At 36.7% G+C, this 19205-nt stretch overlaps 1 protein-coding gene across 1 annotated transcript in view; it reads right to left on the bottom strand.

Moving 5' to 3' along the window:
* The window catches only part of DNTT (DNA nucleotidylexotransferase), a 78095-nt gene extending 59710 nt beyond the window's left edge, over positions 1-18385 (bottom strand). Inside the window, exons 1-3 of the mRNA XM_041415786.1 lie at positions 18167-18385; positions 14697-14871; positions 7976-8101 (exon numbers count right to left, since the gene is read on the bottom strand). Of these exons, the coding sequence (XP_041271720.1) occupies positions 7976-8101; positions 14697-14871; positions 18167-18369 (504 nt within the window). The 5' untranslated portion in view covers positions 18370-18385. The remainder of the gene's footprint in view (positions 1-7975; positions 8102-14696; positions 14872-18166) is intronic.
* Between the last annotated feature and the right edge of the window lie 820 nt (positions 18386-19205).

Below are 19205 nucleotides of genomic sequence, written 5' to 3'. Positions count from 1 at the left end.
TTGTGAATAACCTAAGAACTTATGAAGGTTTTCATTTGATTAGCAGCTGGAAAAACAAGTCCTGAGTGAAATCTTTCACAAACCTCAAAAAATTTCAAGAATACAAAATTAAGTGATTTCTTCAGAAATACTTAAGAGTGGACCACTGCTAGAAGAAAGTTCTGCCGTTCTGAATATTTACCTAGAAGCCAGAGAAGTGGCTGTCAGTGTGCATCTGCCTGCAATTACCATTTCCCAGAGCTGTAGGCCAAGTGCCTGCTCAGAAATGTGTCTGGAATAGATGTGAGTAAAATCAAGAGACAACAAATGGCTTACCAGAGCAATGACTGCAGTGGAGACTAGGAAGGAAAAAGATTGTGTCCTTTTCCTCCACTCACTGTTCATGTTTAGCTTCAAAATTAATTTCACTTGTAATGAATATACAGTTTATATAGTTTAAAGAAAAATAATTTTACATTTTCCTTTGTATGTTTTATATTGGAAGATAAAGGCCAGTAAAAACCAGCAGGCCTTGTACTCCCTAAATTCTACATGCATAATATCTCCAGGTGGATCTCTCCCAAGCCCACTGACATGATAACAAATCCAGTAAAGTCAGCTCTTTATTATATCTATGGAATAGAAAACAACATCTATCACCCTACATCAAATGAATACAGCTTCATTTAAACAACAAGGTATTACTTGAGCTACCATCATTTAGATCACTGAAATAGAACAATTTCTTAAAATTAAACATACCTTTCACAATGAATGTAGATTATTTATGTATTATATTTCATTGTTGAGTCAGTTCTATAAAACTAGACCATCTGACATGGTGAGTTGTTTATATAATAAACATTACAGTCTAATTGAAACAAAATGAAGGTTTCACTTTAAATCTTCAAGAAAACATTGTGTTTGCTTACCCTACGATTTGCAAAACATTCCTTTTAACAACAAAAAAAATAGGAGATCCCCTTTTTTTTTTCTGCACTAATATGTTAGAGTGCATCAAAATAGGGCTTGCAATGGCAGAGACTGGCAAAGCCATCTTCTTGATTAGAGAGCTCAAAAAGTCCTGGGATGTTTTTTCTCACTCCCAAAAGGCAGCTTCTCACATGCACATGTGAAGTGTTCTACACAGAATAATCAGCCCTTGTGATAATTGTGTCTGCGTGTCCCAGCACCAGCCCTGCTGCAGAGAGGTGTCAGTCCCCTCCCACTGCCAGGAGGGCAGCTCTCAGAAAAGCTGTGTCACCATCACTACTGAAAAATACAATCATATGGAGCGTTTTACCCAGAGGCTGTTGATAGTCAGTGAGAAAATATAATCAAAGCATTTTTATGATTCTAGTTTACATTTTTTCAGTGTTTTCCTGCCTTTGTGAAGCTCATTAAGCTGTTGAAAATAAACAATTAAAGAATATTGAATATTCATTATTCTCTGTGCAAAAAAACCGCATTGCCTGCAAATGCTGCAACTAATTACAGATGTCTTTTAACATAAAGCTACTTTTAACATTCTTTCTAATAAAACATTTCTTTATTAAAAAAGACAGCAACTGGACTTGCTGTTTATTAAACAGTATAGTTCATATTGAGTAATATTCTAGAGGAGAGAAGAAAAATCTAATATTATTTAATAAAAACTTACCATCTAATAGATCTCTGGGGAAGTCAGCTTATGGTGACATAAAAAGGAAAGTTATTGACCATTTATTCTAAACTACTATATGTCTTACATGAAGCCCGTCACCTTCACTTTATCAATCAGATTAATATTCAGATTACCTGTTTAAAAAGTACCAGTTTAAAAGGAAACTATATTTCCAGAGATTTCCAGCACATGAGAATTTCATTATCTTCAGAGTACTCTGCATCGTCTGCTCTAATTAAATACGCAACAGAGCTGGGCTACATTTCAGTTCCTCAGTTATTGAAAATTTTACTTCTGTCTCTGAAATTGTGGAATGTTTATTGGTGAGACTTGGACAATGCAAAAATGTGGGGTTTAAATGCACTTCCAGATTCCAATGGATCAGATCCAAGAGCCACTAAGATTTTGCTGAATTGTGTTAAAAATAAGAAAGGTGACAGATGTAGAGAGGAAATCTGACTCTCATTTAATATCTGGTATTTAAGAACTAATAAGATAAAATATCATTAATATCATCAAGTTACCAGTAATCATCTTACATACACAAAAAATGCAGACTAAAATACTATAAGTGCTAAAAATCACTCATGTGAAACCAACAAAAAGTGCAGGATTCTCAACTAATATATAAGAATGATTCTCAGAAAAAAATAATAACCAGTAAGACCACGCTAATTTCTGTCTGCTGAACAGCTGACCCAATAACATTCAGCCTGATTATCAGATTACAAGTCATGCAGAAAAGCAAAACAAATTAATGGTCCCGTGTGCTATTTTAAACTATTCTCAACAACAATGTCAGAGCTGGTCCATTGCTACTTGCAAAACAGTCTCTAATAAACTCAATGTAAGACTTTGCTAGAACAGAAATCATAAATATTATATGACAACCCTATTTTTAAATCTAATCTGTTTTGTAAAGAATTTCTTACAGCTTCATGGAGAGGGCACTTGTCTTACAGCCATGCCTACACTCACAGCTTTGCTGCCAGACCTTGGAAAGCTGCTTCACACCTCACTACCATTGTTTCTCTTCCATTTACTCTCTATTAGGACTGTGAACACTCCAGGGCTTGAATGCTTTCAGTGTGCTTGTACAGCATCTCTCATAAAAAAAGGCCCCTATCTTACTTGAGTCTGCAAACACTACTGCAGCACAAACTAAAACAATATTAACACGCAGTTGTACAAGTAAATTCAATCTGCCAGAGCTAAATAGCACACTGACTAAAAAAATCAAAAATCTGACATGGTATGTGTTTGAGAACCTGTTATACTCAGAACAGCAATTGGAGTTAAGCTGCTTTCCCTCTCAATCACTCTTTTCTACGTGTTTATTTAGTAGGTTGCAAATCCAAAGGACAGGTCCTACTTTTCACCACATCAGCATCATAAGTGTTTAATGACCATTCAAAATCAATCAAAGTATTAGAATGCAGCTTTCATTCAAATAATTTTCCTCTCTCTTCCACCACTGTAAATCTCAATTTTGTATTTTGGTAGGAGGAGATACCTGGCATGTGAATGACCTTTTTATAGGCTGAGAGAGCAAATAAATACTTCCAGGTGCTTATTTCAAGAAGAATTAAGCAATTTAGGCCAACCTGCAATATTGACTAAAGTGACTTCCAAATAAACGAAATTACCTCTTTTTGTTCAGCCTGACTTTTTTGGTTTTGTATCTGGACTGAAATCCCAACACTTTTCAAGATCCTAAGATTTTATCATGTTATTTTACATCAGCTAGAAAAACAAAGGAGCTGATGTGCATAATCATAGGGTCCCTACATAAACACCATTACAAGAAATAAACATATTAGTTCCAGTTGCTCCTCATATTAACGAACAATAACAAGTTCATTTCTTGAAACAGAGAGGAATTCATGAGAAGTTTTCATATCATTCCACATTATGTAAAAGAAAACAATAGAAATGTGAAAAAAGGCCTGCTGACACAGCACAGAAATGCAGTTAGTGTTAATCACATAACAATGACCTACATAATAGATGCACTGTGTAATAAGAAATATAAAATACATATATATGACATACATTAATATGGTCAAAGAAAGTAACATAGATTGATGTATCACACAAATTTAAACTGCTGAAAAGTAGCAAAGTATTTGTACTCAGTATTATATGAAGCATTTCCCCATTTATATTAAAAATCTGAATACATATGTACTCTTTAGACCAAACAATAAATTAATTTTGAATAGGTATACATTTTGCACACATTCACATCATAATTCAGAGATGCAGTCTGCAGAATTTTTACTGAAGCAAGCTGTGTCAGTGGGACGCTACATGTTATTAAGAGTATCCATTCAGTTAGTGGTTTTCTACTACACAGCTCCCAAGCTCATAATAAAACTAAAATTTAGGATCTTCTGAGGTATGTTTTAAAAGGAAATAATAATAATAACTGCTTGAGCCATTGGCATAACTGATACATTCTTCGGTAGATGCAAAAGACGAAATATTTGTTTTATTTTTCTCTAACATAGTGGAAAGGAAACCAGGCATCTTTCCCATGCTAAACATCCAAATTCTCATTACCATGAGTAACAGCCAAAGCAGAGTAACATCTAGTAGCATTAGCAATAAGCCTCAGAATCACAGAACCATTTGCCTCTGACTTAATTAGTTTCCTCTGTAAGAATTAAATTGTTTTTTCCTCACAGAAGAATGTCTTTCTGAATTTTATTGCAGTCTGATATTAGTATTCAAATCCAACAACCCCTCCTGGGCACAGCAGAATGACTCCTTTTATTTCAGCACAAGAAAACACAATGCAGCCTCCAAGGGTATATTTTCAGTGGGAGAGGGAAGATAGCTACAAATAAGCCAAAGAACAATATTGGAATATTATATTCCATAATAACTTTAATATTTAAGACAAACATAAAGAAAACTTGCTAAGGTACAGACTCTACTCAAAGGATCTGCTCTTTTGTTTTGCAGCTTTGCCCATCTGAGCAGCCACAGCTCACCTGTGAGTAGGGTGATGCATTCAGGGACATTCCTGGAGCAGCCAGGTCAGCAAAGCCCATGGCAGGGGTCCCCAGCCTGCCTGCCCCGAGGCCAGGGGACACTGGGACACAAAGACTGCACAGAGACCCAGTCTGAAGCAGTCGCATCCCTACCCCATCAAATGAATCACGGTTCCAGTGTCTACTCCTTGGCATCTGACATTCTTAGTGTATTCTTCACACCACAAGTCTCACTACACAAGAGTTCATAAATTATTTGACTGGGACTTGCCCCATCCTGAATGCAATAACAAAACCTTAACATCTGCAATTTACGTCAACCCTTCTGTAGCTTCTTCCAGGTGTAAAACTATTTGTTGTAACTTTCTGCAAGTTATTTTCTGGTTATTACAACAGACAGGAAACATGAGACATTTGAATATAGAAATTGCACCTAGTATACTAAACCACCACTTTTTCCTCATGAGCTGTAATCAAATATCTCTGCAACTTTTTTTCAATAAGTACTCTTTCATGATGAAATACATGCAGAACAGGACTCAAGATTAAAAAAGGATCACTAGTTATCAGTTTCTTCAGAAATCAAGTCCCCTAAAGTGCCTCTCCCAAGAAACCAGGACATATAAATCCTGCTGCCCCCACCTTGCTGCCTATTAGTGACTGTTCCAATGTAATTACTAAACTTTCTCAGACACAATTCCTACTTATTTGAAAGGGGAACTGGATACAACATGTCAGGGTAAAGTCCAGTAAAAGGAAGAATCCAAGAATTCATTGAAGAATGCATTAGCAAATAATAGGTTTGTACCCCTGTTATGGGCACAATCAGAAGACAAGATAATCAAAAAAAACAGAATATCTGCAAGAAAAAGGAACAAGCCTGACCCACAGAATAAGATTATTATAACAAAATGCTACCATCAACACCTAACTCAAGATGGTTTGGACCCAATTTTCAGGATGTATGGTATTGACCCAAGGAAAATCTGTCATTTAATGGTTGGCTGCCCACAGCATGCACAAGTGAATTACACCAATGCTTCAGTGCATTTGCTAAGTGCTTGCACTGAGAAATCTGTTGGAATGCTTTTATTTGAGAACAAGAATTACAGGATTAATACAATTCCAACAAAACAACAGCAAATCTAAAAATCAGACTCCTGTGACATTAGGCAGACTAACTGGCAGTTCTCCAAGGCATGGGCCAGTTCTGGCAGCCCACAAACACCCAGCCCTTCAGCTGTCATTGCCAGCTTTGGCTGTGAGGAATAAGAGCAACAGCCCTGAGGAGCCCCATTACAACTATCAAGATGCTGATTCTAGACAGACTCATGTAATATAAACTTGCCCAGTTCCACCTCCAGAAACAAAACACAGCATGAACTCTGAGAAATTTTTGCTCTCAAAATATGTTGAAGATTAAAAACTGGCACATTTGTCACCACAAAAGCCAGGGTCTACCCAGAAATGTTTGATATATAGGGTAACAGAAGGGAATCTCAGTACTCTCATCATCAAACTGCCCCACTTCTAATGTGTTCAGCTATTTTCACATACCAAATATAAGCTGTACTTTGACTTCAAGACTGCTACATTGATAAACCTGGAAGTAATTTAGGGACTGACTCTGTGAAACACAGGTATAACAGAAACCACTCAAAGAAGGTGGTCTAAATGCTAATGACAATTAAATGAACAACTTTGTGCCTTCTGGGAGCAACCATTTTACTTTGCCATTATCCATCACATTCCTTTTAATTTTTTACCTTTGAATGTCTGACCAAAAGTTGTAATACAGAAAATTCATCAAAGAGCCAGGTCCCACATTCTACTGTTTTCAGGAAGTGTAGAACTAAGACACTTCCTATTTCTCCAAGAAATTTGGTATTTTACATAATGTTTCAGTCATACTATGTTTGGTCTGACATTTTCCCCTACAGCAGCTTGTATTCGATATTTATAAACAGTGAAAAAGAACTGCTGCTTTCAAGAGGTTAAATGGTTAGAATCACAGCCCTGTTTTTCTAGCAGGAGGTAGGGAAATGCAGCCATTTCAAAAGCAGCAGTTTTGGGAATATTGGTAACGTTGGGGTTGGAAGGGGACCTCAGGAGGTCTCTAGTCCAACCTCAGGCTCAAAACAGGGTCAAAATTCAATTCCCATCACGTTGCTCAAAAGGGGACTGCTTGTAAATAAGCAAACAGTTCAACCTACTTGATTACCATAAACAGTAACATATATTTGATGTAATTGCTGATTATTTCGAAACATAACTACAAGCCAAATTTTAGGTTGTTTAATTTTTAACTGTGCATTCCCAGAGCAAGATGCTTTTGAGTTCCTTGTAGGTTTATCTTTAGTTTTGAATACCCAGAGGTTTTAGTATTTGCCTTGTAAAGGGTTTATATTCACAAATAACTGGTATCTTTTGCTATTCTTTTTATATTAATCATACAAATAATATTTTCTTGAAATCTTTTTGTGTATTTACAGAAACACACAAAGTAGAATCATAAAAATTATAAATAATAACAAAATACATAATAAAGCTTTAGAAAAATGAGGAAGTGTTTGATGTTATAGTGGAAACATGCATGTAACTGTATGCCAGATACATTAATGCTGCACTATGTTACAGTCTCTGAGAAATGTTTCCTTTTGAACAGTGGTCACTGAGTATGTAGAGCCATAAGGAGCCATTAAACACAAGAACTCTAGAGGATTTAGACAAGAGGACTCAGACCCTTCATACCCTCTGAAATGTGAAATTTTATGGACATTAACTAGGATATATGATAGTCTCCAAGATTTCTGTTTAACTAGACAATTCAAAGGGGGGTTTGTGATGTTAAAGTAATTAACATGCAATCTGTTTTCATAATTGCCCGGTTGTGAAAATCTGAAGTTTAGTACCATACTTTAAAGAACTGAACTTGGGCAAACCAAAAGGCAGCACAGGAGCCATGAAGAACCTTGGACTCACCTAAACCCAACTTTACCATACTTCCAGCTTGTCAAATAAGACTGTGATGAAAGGCTGTAAGACTTTTTTTGGAATGTTATTCTATCATTAGTTTTAAAAATTCATGTGTTTACAAGCTATTAATGTATTTAAAGATCCACTGTGTTAAGCTTTCAGCAATACTTAGAGGATGCAATTAAGCTTGCATTCAATTTTAATTTAAGTATGGCAGATTTATAACTTTTTTAATTGTTATTATGCTGCCTGTTTACTCTTGAATGTGCTGAGGGTGACAGAAAGAGCAACACTGAGGCAAGTATTACAGTAATTACTCTAATTATACTAGTTTTTATTTTATAAATAGAATAAATATTACCGTGAATTTCTTGTTGTAGTTATTTAAAGTTGTCTTCCTCTGGCATGAATACTGAGATACTTTTGTTGCAATAAATGCTGGCATTTCCAATTCAGGTGTATTCAGAGGAGGAGACTGGGATTGCTCCTAACAAGGGTAAAAAAAAGAGTTAGTGACATACCCAGCAAATAGCTTAAAAATACAAAAAAAAAGTACATTTCATGAGCCCAAAATACAAACCTTTGAAGAGCAGGCAAGAAAATAATAATGCTCCTGCCATCCTGCTATGAAAAACAGTGATTTCACATTGGCTGGACTGACAGTACAGTTTATCTGGTGATTACTGGGATTTTTGATATTCTGCAGTAAGTTCTTACAGGGAGTTTTCAATGGCACTACCATTAAAAAAAAAAAAAAAAAAACACCAAAAAAACAGGTCTTTCTAAATTAAAAAAAAAAAAAAAAAACACAGGTCTTTCTAAATGATGTGTGTCTCTACTACTCTCACTACTGCAGTAACTTTGAAAAACTACAAAACTTTAAGAGCAGATAAACTCTAAAACACAGAGTTTTCACAGAAAACACTAGATTATTCAATACAAGACTAAGGATATTATATAAGACCAAAGGGAAACGTTCAATTGACTTTTTCAGTCTGTAGCTAAATTTAGTAGTGGAGGAAACTCAATTTCCAATTCATGCAAAAATTTTTTCTCCCCTTTTGCAGGTAGAATGATAGAAAACTTTTTCTTTGGATTTAATTCATTCAGCTAAACATTCAATTTTGGTCATTTTAGAGTGCAGGAAACATTTATAAACAGCTACAGAAGAGTAATCACCATCCTTCATTCACCCAACAGCCAACTGGTGATGTGGTTGCTCCCTTAGCCAATTCCCATAGATGCTGATCCGATCCAGACATCATTTTTACACATTCACCAAAGGAAGGAAAAGGAGCCAAATGCCAAGACTTGAATGGGCATTTCCCAATCTCCAGGCTGCCTCCATGCTCATTCACTTTTCACCTAATTTTGCTCCATGCAAAATAGACCAAGGTCATACAGGTCTGTGAGAAACCCACCCCTGAAAGATGGGAATTCTCCTGAAAGGCAGGATGCAGAGTCACATCCCCACTGGCAAAAGAGAGTCCTGAGCACAAGTCCTCAACATGTGAATGTCCTGACTAGGAAGCACCTAGGAAAAGGCAATCTCACACTGGTTTTCTGCTGCTTTATATATCCAGTCCTTCAATTCTTTCACTTTAATGTGCCAAATCTGAAATACTTCAGAAACATGAAGTACCTTCAACAGCTCCCTGTATTTTTTGGTCTTGATCCTTTTGCTTGAAAACTTTTGGCAAAACTTTTCCATTGCACTATCCAAAAACCACAGGGAAAGGGTTCAACAATTACAATTTAAAATGCCATGAAAATGCATAAAAGAATTTTCACACCAATAATGGAATGATGACCCCTTTTTCCCCTGTATCCAATCACACAAAGGCTAGCAAACCTATAAGCAGGTGTGTATCTTCATAACCACATCCCCAATTATAATTTCATTCTAAATTGCCTTTGTATTTGATACAAAGTAGTTAAAAAGTATTCACATACACACAAAAGGTATTTGCTTGCACTACTGAAGGAGCAGTGAATTATATGGTGCCTTTCATAGCAGACTCTGAAAGGAAGAAAGCAACTTTGTGCACAAGACCAGCCTTGGGAATAACCAAAATGGATTTCAGTCAGGACAGCAACACTACTCATCCACTCTTGCACACATTCCTGAATTATATTTTAAAATTGATTTTAAATGATATAAACTATGATTGATTAGTGCTAATATACTGCTTGAAATGATAGTGCCAGCTGCAAAGACTGTGAACAAACAGAATGTTAGTGAATAGAATATATAATAAGCTGTTACCTACTCTAGGACACAGACACACAAAGAACAAGCACCCTACATGCAGAATTAGCTGGTACTGTGGAGGAGGGCAAAACTAATGCAGAAAATCTATGCATTTAAGAGTGTGATAGGCAAGACATAAACATCCTATTCCTGCCTTAGTAGAGATATTTGAGCATTTTCCTTAATCAGTAAAAGTTATGCATTTAGTTAACTGTCCTTGATTATATATAAGAACAGAAAAAAATTTGGATAGAAATTAACAGGAAAAACATCTGACAAACAATAATTACTACAGTCTGATTTGCAGGGAATGTTATAATGCCTACATGTGAACTGTAGAAATGATCTATCAGCAGCAGAACATGAGCTGAATTGATACTGCTCAAATTGATATTTGGTGGGAAAACTGGATGGGGAAAAAATTGTACAGATTACAGGACAAACCTAAACTTCCATCAATAGCAATTACAGTGTAGAACAAGGAATCCTGGAAACTCATTAGACCAAAAATAATTTCTGGTAATGGAAACAAACAACTAAAGATAGAAAGAAATATGGAAAAATATAAGCATTAAAAATTCCTCTTTTTTTAGATAACTCTACATTAAAACGAATTTGCAGTACACTGCACAGGGGCAACCACTGAAAAATATCCACATGTGTAGGCTACCTAATCACTAGAGCTAGTCAGAGGTCCTACCTCACATCAGCTGCAGTGAATGTCACTTGCTACTCTTTCACAGTGACATTTTCCACATGGCATAAGCAGGAGAAACAGCCTTTACCACTAGCATCAATTTGTAAAGCAGACAGACTTGGTTGCAGAATTAATATTGTGGGGGATGACTTTGCTCTTTGTCAATTATTTTTTACACACCAAGAAGTGTAACGACATAGGGAAATAACAGGGACAAAATGAAGCAGCAGTGAATGAAGTGCTCACAGACAAGCAGCCAGCAGCTCTGTAAAGCCCAGGCAGCATTGACCAAATAATAAAGTCCTCTGATATCCAGCATTTTATGAAGAGAAGGCTGACAGTTTATACGTTTCATTTTTATTTCCTGAGAAACTCAGACTGTCAGTATGAAGGATTTCTTCCATTACTTACAGCCTCTCTTTCACAATGAAACAGAGTGAGATGCTCCAGAAAATGTTAAATATGTTTCCTGGCACACGATAAGATAGAGGATCAAAAGATGATACTTTCTTTTTCTAATGTGGAGAAAAATCCTTTCTTCAAATAAATATATCTCTTTTCTAGGAAAAAAACAAAAAAACAAAAACAACCAAACAAAAAAAACTAATTAGCTAAGAACTTCTGGGTTCTGACTGAGGAAAAGGCATAAGAGATGCAGTCACAGCACAGTTCTTAAGGCTGCTGAGTGTGCAGCAATTATGGATCTCTTCCTCTCTTTTTATCCCTCTGAAAGCCTCCCCTCTGTCTCTTTCTCCTCCATATCCCAGGAAGCATGAGTACTTTCTGGCGTGCGGGGATGCCCTTGTGTACCTATTCATGTCCATGTCCTGCTATTGTCAAAGATCCCCATCTGCTTGTGCTAGGAAAGGTGTCTCTGCACAAGGGCTGACCTTTGCCACAGAAATATTTTGCTTCCCTTTCAAAGCAGATATTTGGCTACCATATTTCCAAAGCTTATTAAACTAAATGATGGCTACTAACCCTAAAAGTCAACTGTGACTGAACAAATCAATAATAATTCTGTCCATCTTAAATCTGGTCAACCAACCTTTTATCCTCTATAAATCACTGACATCAGAACATCTCTTAGATCATTCACTACATCAGAAAGATGTACTTTAATGACAATTGTAATTAGGATGTTAGCTAATGGTCTGTAACTCTTACTTTATTCCGCCTGTTTTGCATTAAGAAGGGCATTTCTTTTTACTAATGCAGTAAAACAAATGTCCTGAATGAGAGAATGAGTAATAACCTTCCAAATAGGCTACTATTTGGATGAAATCTTACTGCTATTGATATTAATGGGCATTTGATCACAAAACTACATGGGGACAAGATTTCACCCAAAACATTCCCCCACTGTAATCCATCCCTTTTACTTCAAAACCTTAATGATCTAGCTTGAGTTCAAGGTTTGTTAATTCACTTTCATTTCACATTTTACAAGTCTGACATAACGACCCAAATTTGTCTTCAGTGAAATTCCAATTAAATTACATTATGTATGAGTTCGGTCTAGTACTTAAAAAGAAAATTAACCTTTACTTCAATCTTTTCTCATTTCTGAAGGCAGAAAAAAGAATTAGCATGGTGACACTGCAACAATAAAATTATCTTAAAATTTGCTACACTCCTAGAATTCTTCTTTTCTCCTTGTTTGCTTTACAAAATGTTTATTACTTCAGAGCAACTATATAATTAAGATTGGTTTTATAAGCTTTAAAAATACCAGTATAGCTGTCACTGGCTTGCTTATTGTACTCTACATTTATTAGCATGAAATCTTTATGTTTCAATAAAAATATAAGCTTTTACTTGCAAAGTCAGTCTCAGAGCATAATTATGATCTCCTGACAGTGCTGATACCTTTTTCAGAAGTTTATGCTATACCAATATTCCAAAAGGAGTTTTATATAAAACTAAGGCGGTTTAATTGACTTTAAAAAAACTTCTTATTGACTTAAAACAAATTTGGAGGAATTTTTGAGGAAAAAAAAGGTGTTTCTATCCTTGAAAAGGAAAAAAAAATTATGAAAACACATTTTCTGATCTATCTGAATCTGTAGGTCTGCTCATATTGCCAAAATTAAGAATGTACATAAAAGGTAATTTGTTTTACTTTTAATGTTGATGTGAAACTCTCAGGAAGGTTCACAGGATTTTGTTCATGGTTTTGATGCATCACTTGTTTAAAGAACTTCTTTGCATTCCCTGTATTTATATTTTTATGGCCTGTAAGATAAAATAAAGCAGTAGTTACAAGGCTTCCTTTTATATTTTTTTCTTTTTGTATTAATTTCTTTCATCTATTCTCCCTCCAGCAGATTCACTGAAAAATGTTATAAATTTTTTGCAAAAATATATCCTTGGAAGGATTTCAAATATAAACACACATTCTGTCATGGAATCATGCTGAGCCTGAGAGCGACAGCTCCATCTGGTGTATTCACTTCCCCCTCCCCCCCAACCCAAACTGTTATTAAACAGTAATTCTAGTATGTAAAAAGCTGGGAAATCTTTTTCTGGCAACGAAAATGCAATATGACTGGAAAAAAAATAAGCAGGAGCTACAGTTTTCCCTGGGAAAAGATGGTATTCATGAATCATCCTTCATAATCTAAATACCAAAATGATGAAGCAGCAAACAGCGCAATGCTGCTGTTAAATATTCAGGCATTCTGTGCCTCAGAGGAGGGCACATGCTGCACATCCCGCTCTGGTCCCAGTGTGGTCACACAGAGCCTAATCCAGACCCTCAGGAACCAGCAGGAATCCCTCACTTTATTTAAGAGAGCTTTAGATCAGACTTGTAGTTCTCTTGACGCATGAATAAATTTCTTTGCGGGTGCACATGAAACCCATCACCGCGAGGCTCGGGCGGGTGCAGAACGAGGGGACAGCTTCATCCAGCTGCAGTGCTGGGCCTATTTCATGGCTCAGTGCTGGGCACAGCACCCTGGCATCCCCACCAAACCCCCATCACTCACAGTCTGTGCCGAGGTACTGAGTACCACTGCTCCTCACATGCTCCAATGTGAGAAATTAGCAGGTAACTTGTCAGATATAGATCAGAGGAAAACATCACCATCCATTGCTTCAAGGTCAAACACCATGCATCAAATCATCACCCTGCCATTTTCAACATCCTCTGACTTACAGCTTCCATTGAGAGATAAAAGAATATAATAGAAGTTTTCTTTCTCTTAGCACAATTTTACTTGATGGTGCCAAGTCTGTAAACACATGTCCACAGACTACATCAGTCTTCTTTTCACAGGTCCTTCAAGGACCCAGCTGTTACCTGATCACCCTGCAAACAGCAAAAGTTCTAATATTTTTGCATTGTTTTGAGGAAGCCAAGTATGCCATCAACAGCATTGCTCTCCCTGGGATATTTACCATGTTATTGATGTATTTGAGCAAACAGCACAAGTACCAGAACAGTAACAAGTGCCTCATTGATGGATATTGCAGAGGAGCCAGGGCTCTTCAGCCCCTTAAGGCTCCAGGATGATCTAAGAGCAGCCTTCCAGTAATTTAAGGGGCTGCTAGAGAGCTGTAGGAAGAACTTGTTACAAGGGCACAGTCACTAGACAGGGTGTAATGGCTTTACACCCTCAGAAGGGAAATTTGAATCTGATATACAACAGAAATTCTTTTCTGTGAGGGTGTTGAGGCACTAGAACAGGTTGTCCAGAGAAGCTGTGGCTGCCCCATCCCTGAAAGTGCTCAAGGCCAGATTGAATGGGACTTTGAGCAACCTGATGTAGTGCAAGGTGTCCCTGCCCATGGCAGGGCAGTGGAAGCTGGATGATCTCTAAGGTTCCTTCTAGCCCAAACCATTCTGTGATTCTGTATTTACCAGTTGGTACTCTGTGATGACACAGTAACTCAGCATTACCAGACACTGATAAATAAGGCATGGAAGATGTTTCTATTCTATTGAATCTGTGTGAATTACTCATATAAATTTAATAGAAAAAAAATTTAAAATAATAACACAACACAAATAAATAAATAAATAAATAAATAAATATATATATATATATAAGGTTAAAAAATAAATTAAATCCCAGCCATTCATTTTGGATGTCAGTGTATTCACACTGCAGGATGTCTTACGTGTCTTACCATGAGATGGTACTTCATTTCTGAATCAACTGGTCTTCCTGCCTCCATGCAGGCTGTAAACCAGGAGATGTCCAGTAGTTCAAACTTAGAGCTGTCACCCACAGCCTGTCCTTTCAGCCAGTCCAGCACCTCCAGGTAAGAGTTGTTCTCAGCCACAATATGAGTGACAGAATCACTGTCAAGAAGTACATAAAAAGTTTTCTTTTTTTTTCACTGAATCCAACTATACACAGATACAGAGCTGTTATTTCTGTATTTACTTACCATCCACTTCCTGACAATTGTAGTGTATACTGTACTTTAGGATGTGGGAAGCACGGAAGTTTTCATATCACCATATATTTATTCTAGTCACTGACTCTGCCTTGAGGAAAGACTGTAGTCTGACAGCTCCTGTAAGTGCAGCATTTTCTTTCTTGAAGGATCATTTACCTTCCATAGACACTAACCTAATACACATTCTTTGCAATTCTGAAAATATTTTGCTTACACAAGCAGTACCATAATTAAAAGGCTGCTTGACAACACCTGACAGCCTCTTCCCAATACTCCTCATCAATGAGTGAAAGATTTGCAACATTAAAAAGTCAGTTAACAATAATTATTTAAAACTTTACAGCTAGAAATATATTTCTGGATACTTAAGTTTTCTGTACTTGTGTGAAGCCGTTCATTACATATGGCATTGCCAAATATTCCTGAATTAAATCTTATGAACTACATGCTCCATATAAAGACCATTTCCTTACTACTAAGCCAGTATAACAAAACTGATGGTTCAGTGAATACAAAATTTACAGTTTGAATTGTTATTCAAGCCATTATATGGCGTACATTGCCTAAAAATACAATAGCACAAATATTGTTACAGTAAACTTCAACTGTTGTACAAGAACAACATTGGAGAGGATCACCTGATTAAAAGGTGATCCTTTTAAAGATTAAAAAGAGACACTTCTGTACCCGTCACAGGAAAATAATGGACAGGGACATAGCTGTGTTTCAAGAAAAGATTATGTGCATACTTAGGATGATCTGTAATTTTCTATCTGGCCTGCTGATGCTTCTCAGCAAGTTTGGAAAAATACAGATTTGGTAGGAGATTTTGAATGATTCTGAGTGCTCCTGCTCCCTATGCATCCCACAAGGGTGGTGTCACCCACAGAAAAAGACGTGAGAGAAAGGAGAAAATTCTTCATTTCCATCAACTTGTAGAACTTAAGTATCTAGAAAATATATTCCAACATTCATTTCTATAAGGCAACAGATTCCTAAACTCCTTGCAGGAAAAGCACAAGCAGGCAGTGCCACTATTTGACACTATTTTCACAAAAGGGAAGCTAGAGTTGGAACATAAATTGTCTTAATGGCGGCCACATCCATCTGAAAGTCTATGACTTTCTGGTAGCCCATGAGGGTGACAGCCTTCTGCACATACAGTAAATTGCCAAAGGAGGACCTGACAGATTGCTCTGCAAGCCCTCTGTAACAGCTGGAGAAGTGGAGCCATCAGCCTGTCACAGTAGAGAGGACACCACTGGTGGCAGTTACTGGTTGGCATGGACTTCAAAATATGATGTGTGCTGTTAAAGGCAGACTGCACACTTCAAAGCAAATTACCTTCCAGAAAACCAAGAAAATTCCTTGGCCTATCTCTGTGATCTGTATTCAAATGAGTGATCACCAATTTCATTAAGTCATGAAATCACAATGACAAACACTGGAATTGCTTCATACAAAACTGTTATCAAATTACTCTCCAATGCAATAAACACACTGTATATTGGAACTATAGGAAAGGTACTGAAAGGACTGTACTTCAGAAATGCATGTCATCCTATAGCACAATTTTTTTCCCTCCATATAGTAGAACTTGTAGAGCAGAGTCCATTGAAAAATAATAAATCCCAATTTATTTTTTTCTGAAAGATTACAAACACAGATTAAATGAATCCCCATGAAATACTGTTGGGTTTATTATTATTATTTAACCCTGCTAGGTCCTACTTTAATTAAACTGTCACAGCTTTATACTTCAGTTAAAAAAACCCAAACTGTTAGAGACATAGAACTTCTGCTTCCTGTGGTTTATTTCACTTCATATAAAATATTCATATGTTATGTATTTGTACCAAGCTGCAGAGCTGGGAACTTTGCCATAACTATGCTCACAACAGCAGTTTAGCTGCTGTGCTCCAGTTTCCTCTCATACCTGTACAGCTGTGCTATTTTCTTGGCACAGAACACAACAAATTTAGCATTTCCTCTGTCATTTTCAAAAGCAAAAATCAACAGTTAAATAGTTTTGTTTTATCTAGTAGCAGCTAAGCTGAAATTAAACATAACACCTGCCTCATAAAACTTACAGAAAGCCTAAAATACTGGCAATAAATACCTGTGTGTCAAAGCAGCCCAGATGAAGCATTTACTCAGTCCTCTACAGATTATTAACATAGGAGCCAGAACGGCACTCTTCATTTCTTTTTTCCCCCAAGAACTCAATCAGTTTTGTATCAGATGCTAATTGCCTACTTCTGTTCAATACCTGCTTCAATCTTGCTTTATAAATTATTTTACCCTCTCTTCTTTCTCAGACTTTCAAAGTTGATGGGATTGACGAGAAGCCTGTGGAAATACACTTTTCTAGGGAGGACCCAGTTGTACACTCCAGAGACAGATCCAGAGAGAGGATCAATACTTGATTTTCCTCCAGCTTTTCAGAGAACCTATATAATGATGCAGCTTTTGGAAAACTGCATCATGATATAACCAGCACTTATGTAAAGCACTGTTGGGAGGAAGGCTTCCTCCAAAATGAGTTGGTTTGCTGAAACCAGACAAACCTGAATCTGAAGTGCTTTTCCACTCTCAAATGCCACATCTGTGGTATTTTACTACTAAGATTTTTCTCCAGTGCTCTTCTAGATTGCACTAAAGCATAAGCCATAACTTTGACACTCATGTTAGGGTAAAAAAGTTAAATACTGTAATACCAGAGATGATGTAGACAAATGCCCCCCTCAACCCATCACAGTTTCCATTCCTGTACATTTAACTTTGCTTCATTTTCGAAATTGGCCATTAAATTTAGCTTAATCTTAACCTGACTTCAAAGGGGAAATAAACAATGAGTGATTCAGATGAGCTAAAGACACAATTTATATGCAGACCCATGAAAATTGACAGATATAAGATAAATTAAAAATGCACATTTTAAAAGTGAAAAATTAGAAATTGTGCTGTTTTGTGCTTTCCCTGCTCTCTGTCCAGAAGACAATAGAAATAAACCACATACCAGGAACACCCACTGAACTCCTAAAGCATATTTATAATGGAAAGAGCCAAGTAGATCCACCAAAAACATAGCAAAAGCTTCAATCACAGTCACTTGTACGACCACATTTAGTGAATTTAAATGCTTCAAACAGCATTACTACATGTTATTTCAAAACACATAAACATTTTCCTACCTTAGCTCACTTTCTACTCTGAAACCTTTTCTTCTTCCCAGCTCCATCAAAAACATCCTTCTGGTCATCCCCATCTTCCTCTGCAGAATAAAAATGACTAAGTTACTGAACTTTATTTCATAACTACAATAATGTTTTGGGGAATGCAACCCTTTCTGTCTCTTCCTCTGGGAGATTACAGCTGGAGTTTTGAACCTATCCATGATGCAAGGCAGAAGTGCTTTCACTTGGGTAAAATAGAGGTAACATGCTTTCTGACAGGCAACAGCTGTATTTAATGTCACCACCCTTTGAAGTAATTTTCTTGTTTCCCCTCTGAAATCAAAAGCAGGTGCTACAAAAGCAGAAACGTCTCTCACTCTCTACCAGCTGGGACTTCTTGAACAGAAATACTCCAGAGAGGTGCAAAGATTATTTCATTCCTTAAAACAGCCACTGCCTACCAAGCCTATCCAAATAATATTGATCAGCCAAATACTCTCAGAATTTCAACCAGGTCTTCAGCTGATTGAATGGCTCAGTTCCACCTTGTTGCATTTAAGCACTCAGTGACCTCCAAAGAGCTACAGAGGAGATTATGGAGCCATTTACATTCCTTGCCTGGAGAAGGGGGTACAGCTCATTGCAGAACTACACCAAAGATTTTGCCAGTGTCATGTTGGATCCAGTTCTGTATCTCCCTGAATTTCTATTAGAGCAAGGTGAGCACAATGAACTAGGCTTACAGCCTCTGCATCAACTTCAGCACAAATCTACTTCAGTGGTAAATACCCCTCTTCCCATGTCAAGCTGGATTTTTATTTTTAACATTGGAGAGAATTTGGATTTTACCAGTCCTTCAGAACACACCAGAAATGTTATATATTACAATTCTCATTGCTCATGTTCTCATGAGGAAGCAAGGTGGAAAAATTCCTAAGTCAGGTCCATCAATTATATTTTCAGTTCTTTTATCACAGATGGATATACAAGCTGAGTTTCAGGAAAATTAGTCAAAACCTATTCCCTGCAATTATGACCCTGAGTTTAAAATTAAATT

Source organism: Onychostruthus taczanowskii, unplaced genomic scaffold, assembly GCF_017590055.1.
Source record: "Onychostruthus taczanowskii isolate IOZ18803 unplaced genomic scaffold, ASM1759005v1 scaffold5, whole genome shotgun sequence".
In the NCBI taxonomy this organism is placed as follows: domain Eukaryota; kingdom Metazoa; phylum Chordata; class Aves; order Passeriformes; family Passeridae; genus Onychostruthus; species Onychostruthus taczanowskii.
Note: the sequence above shows the minus strand (reverse complement) of the source record. Positions and strands in the feature narration are given on the sequence as shown.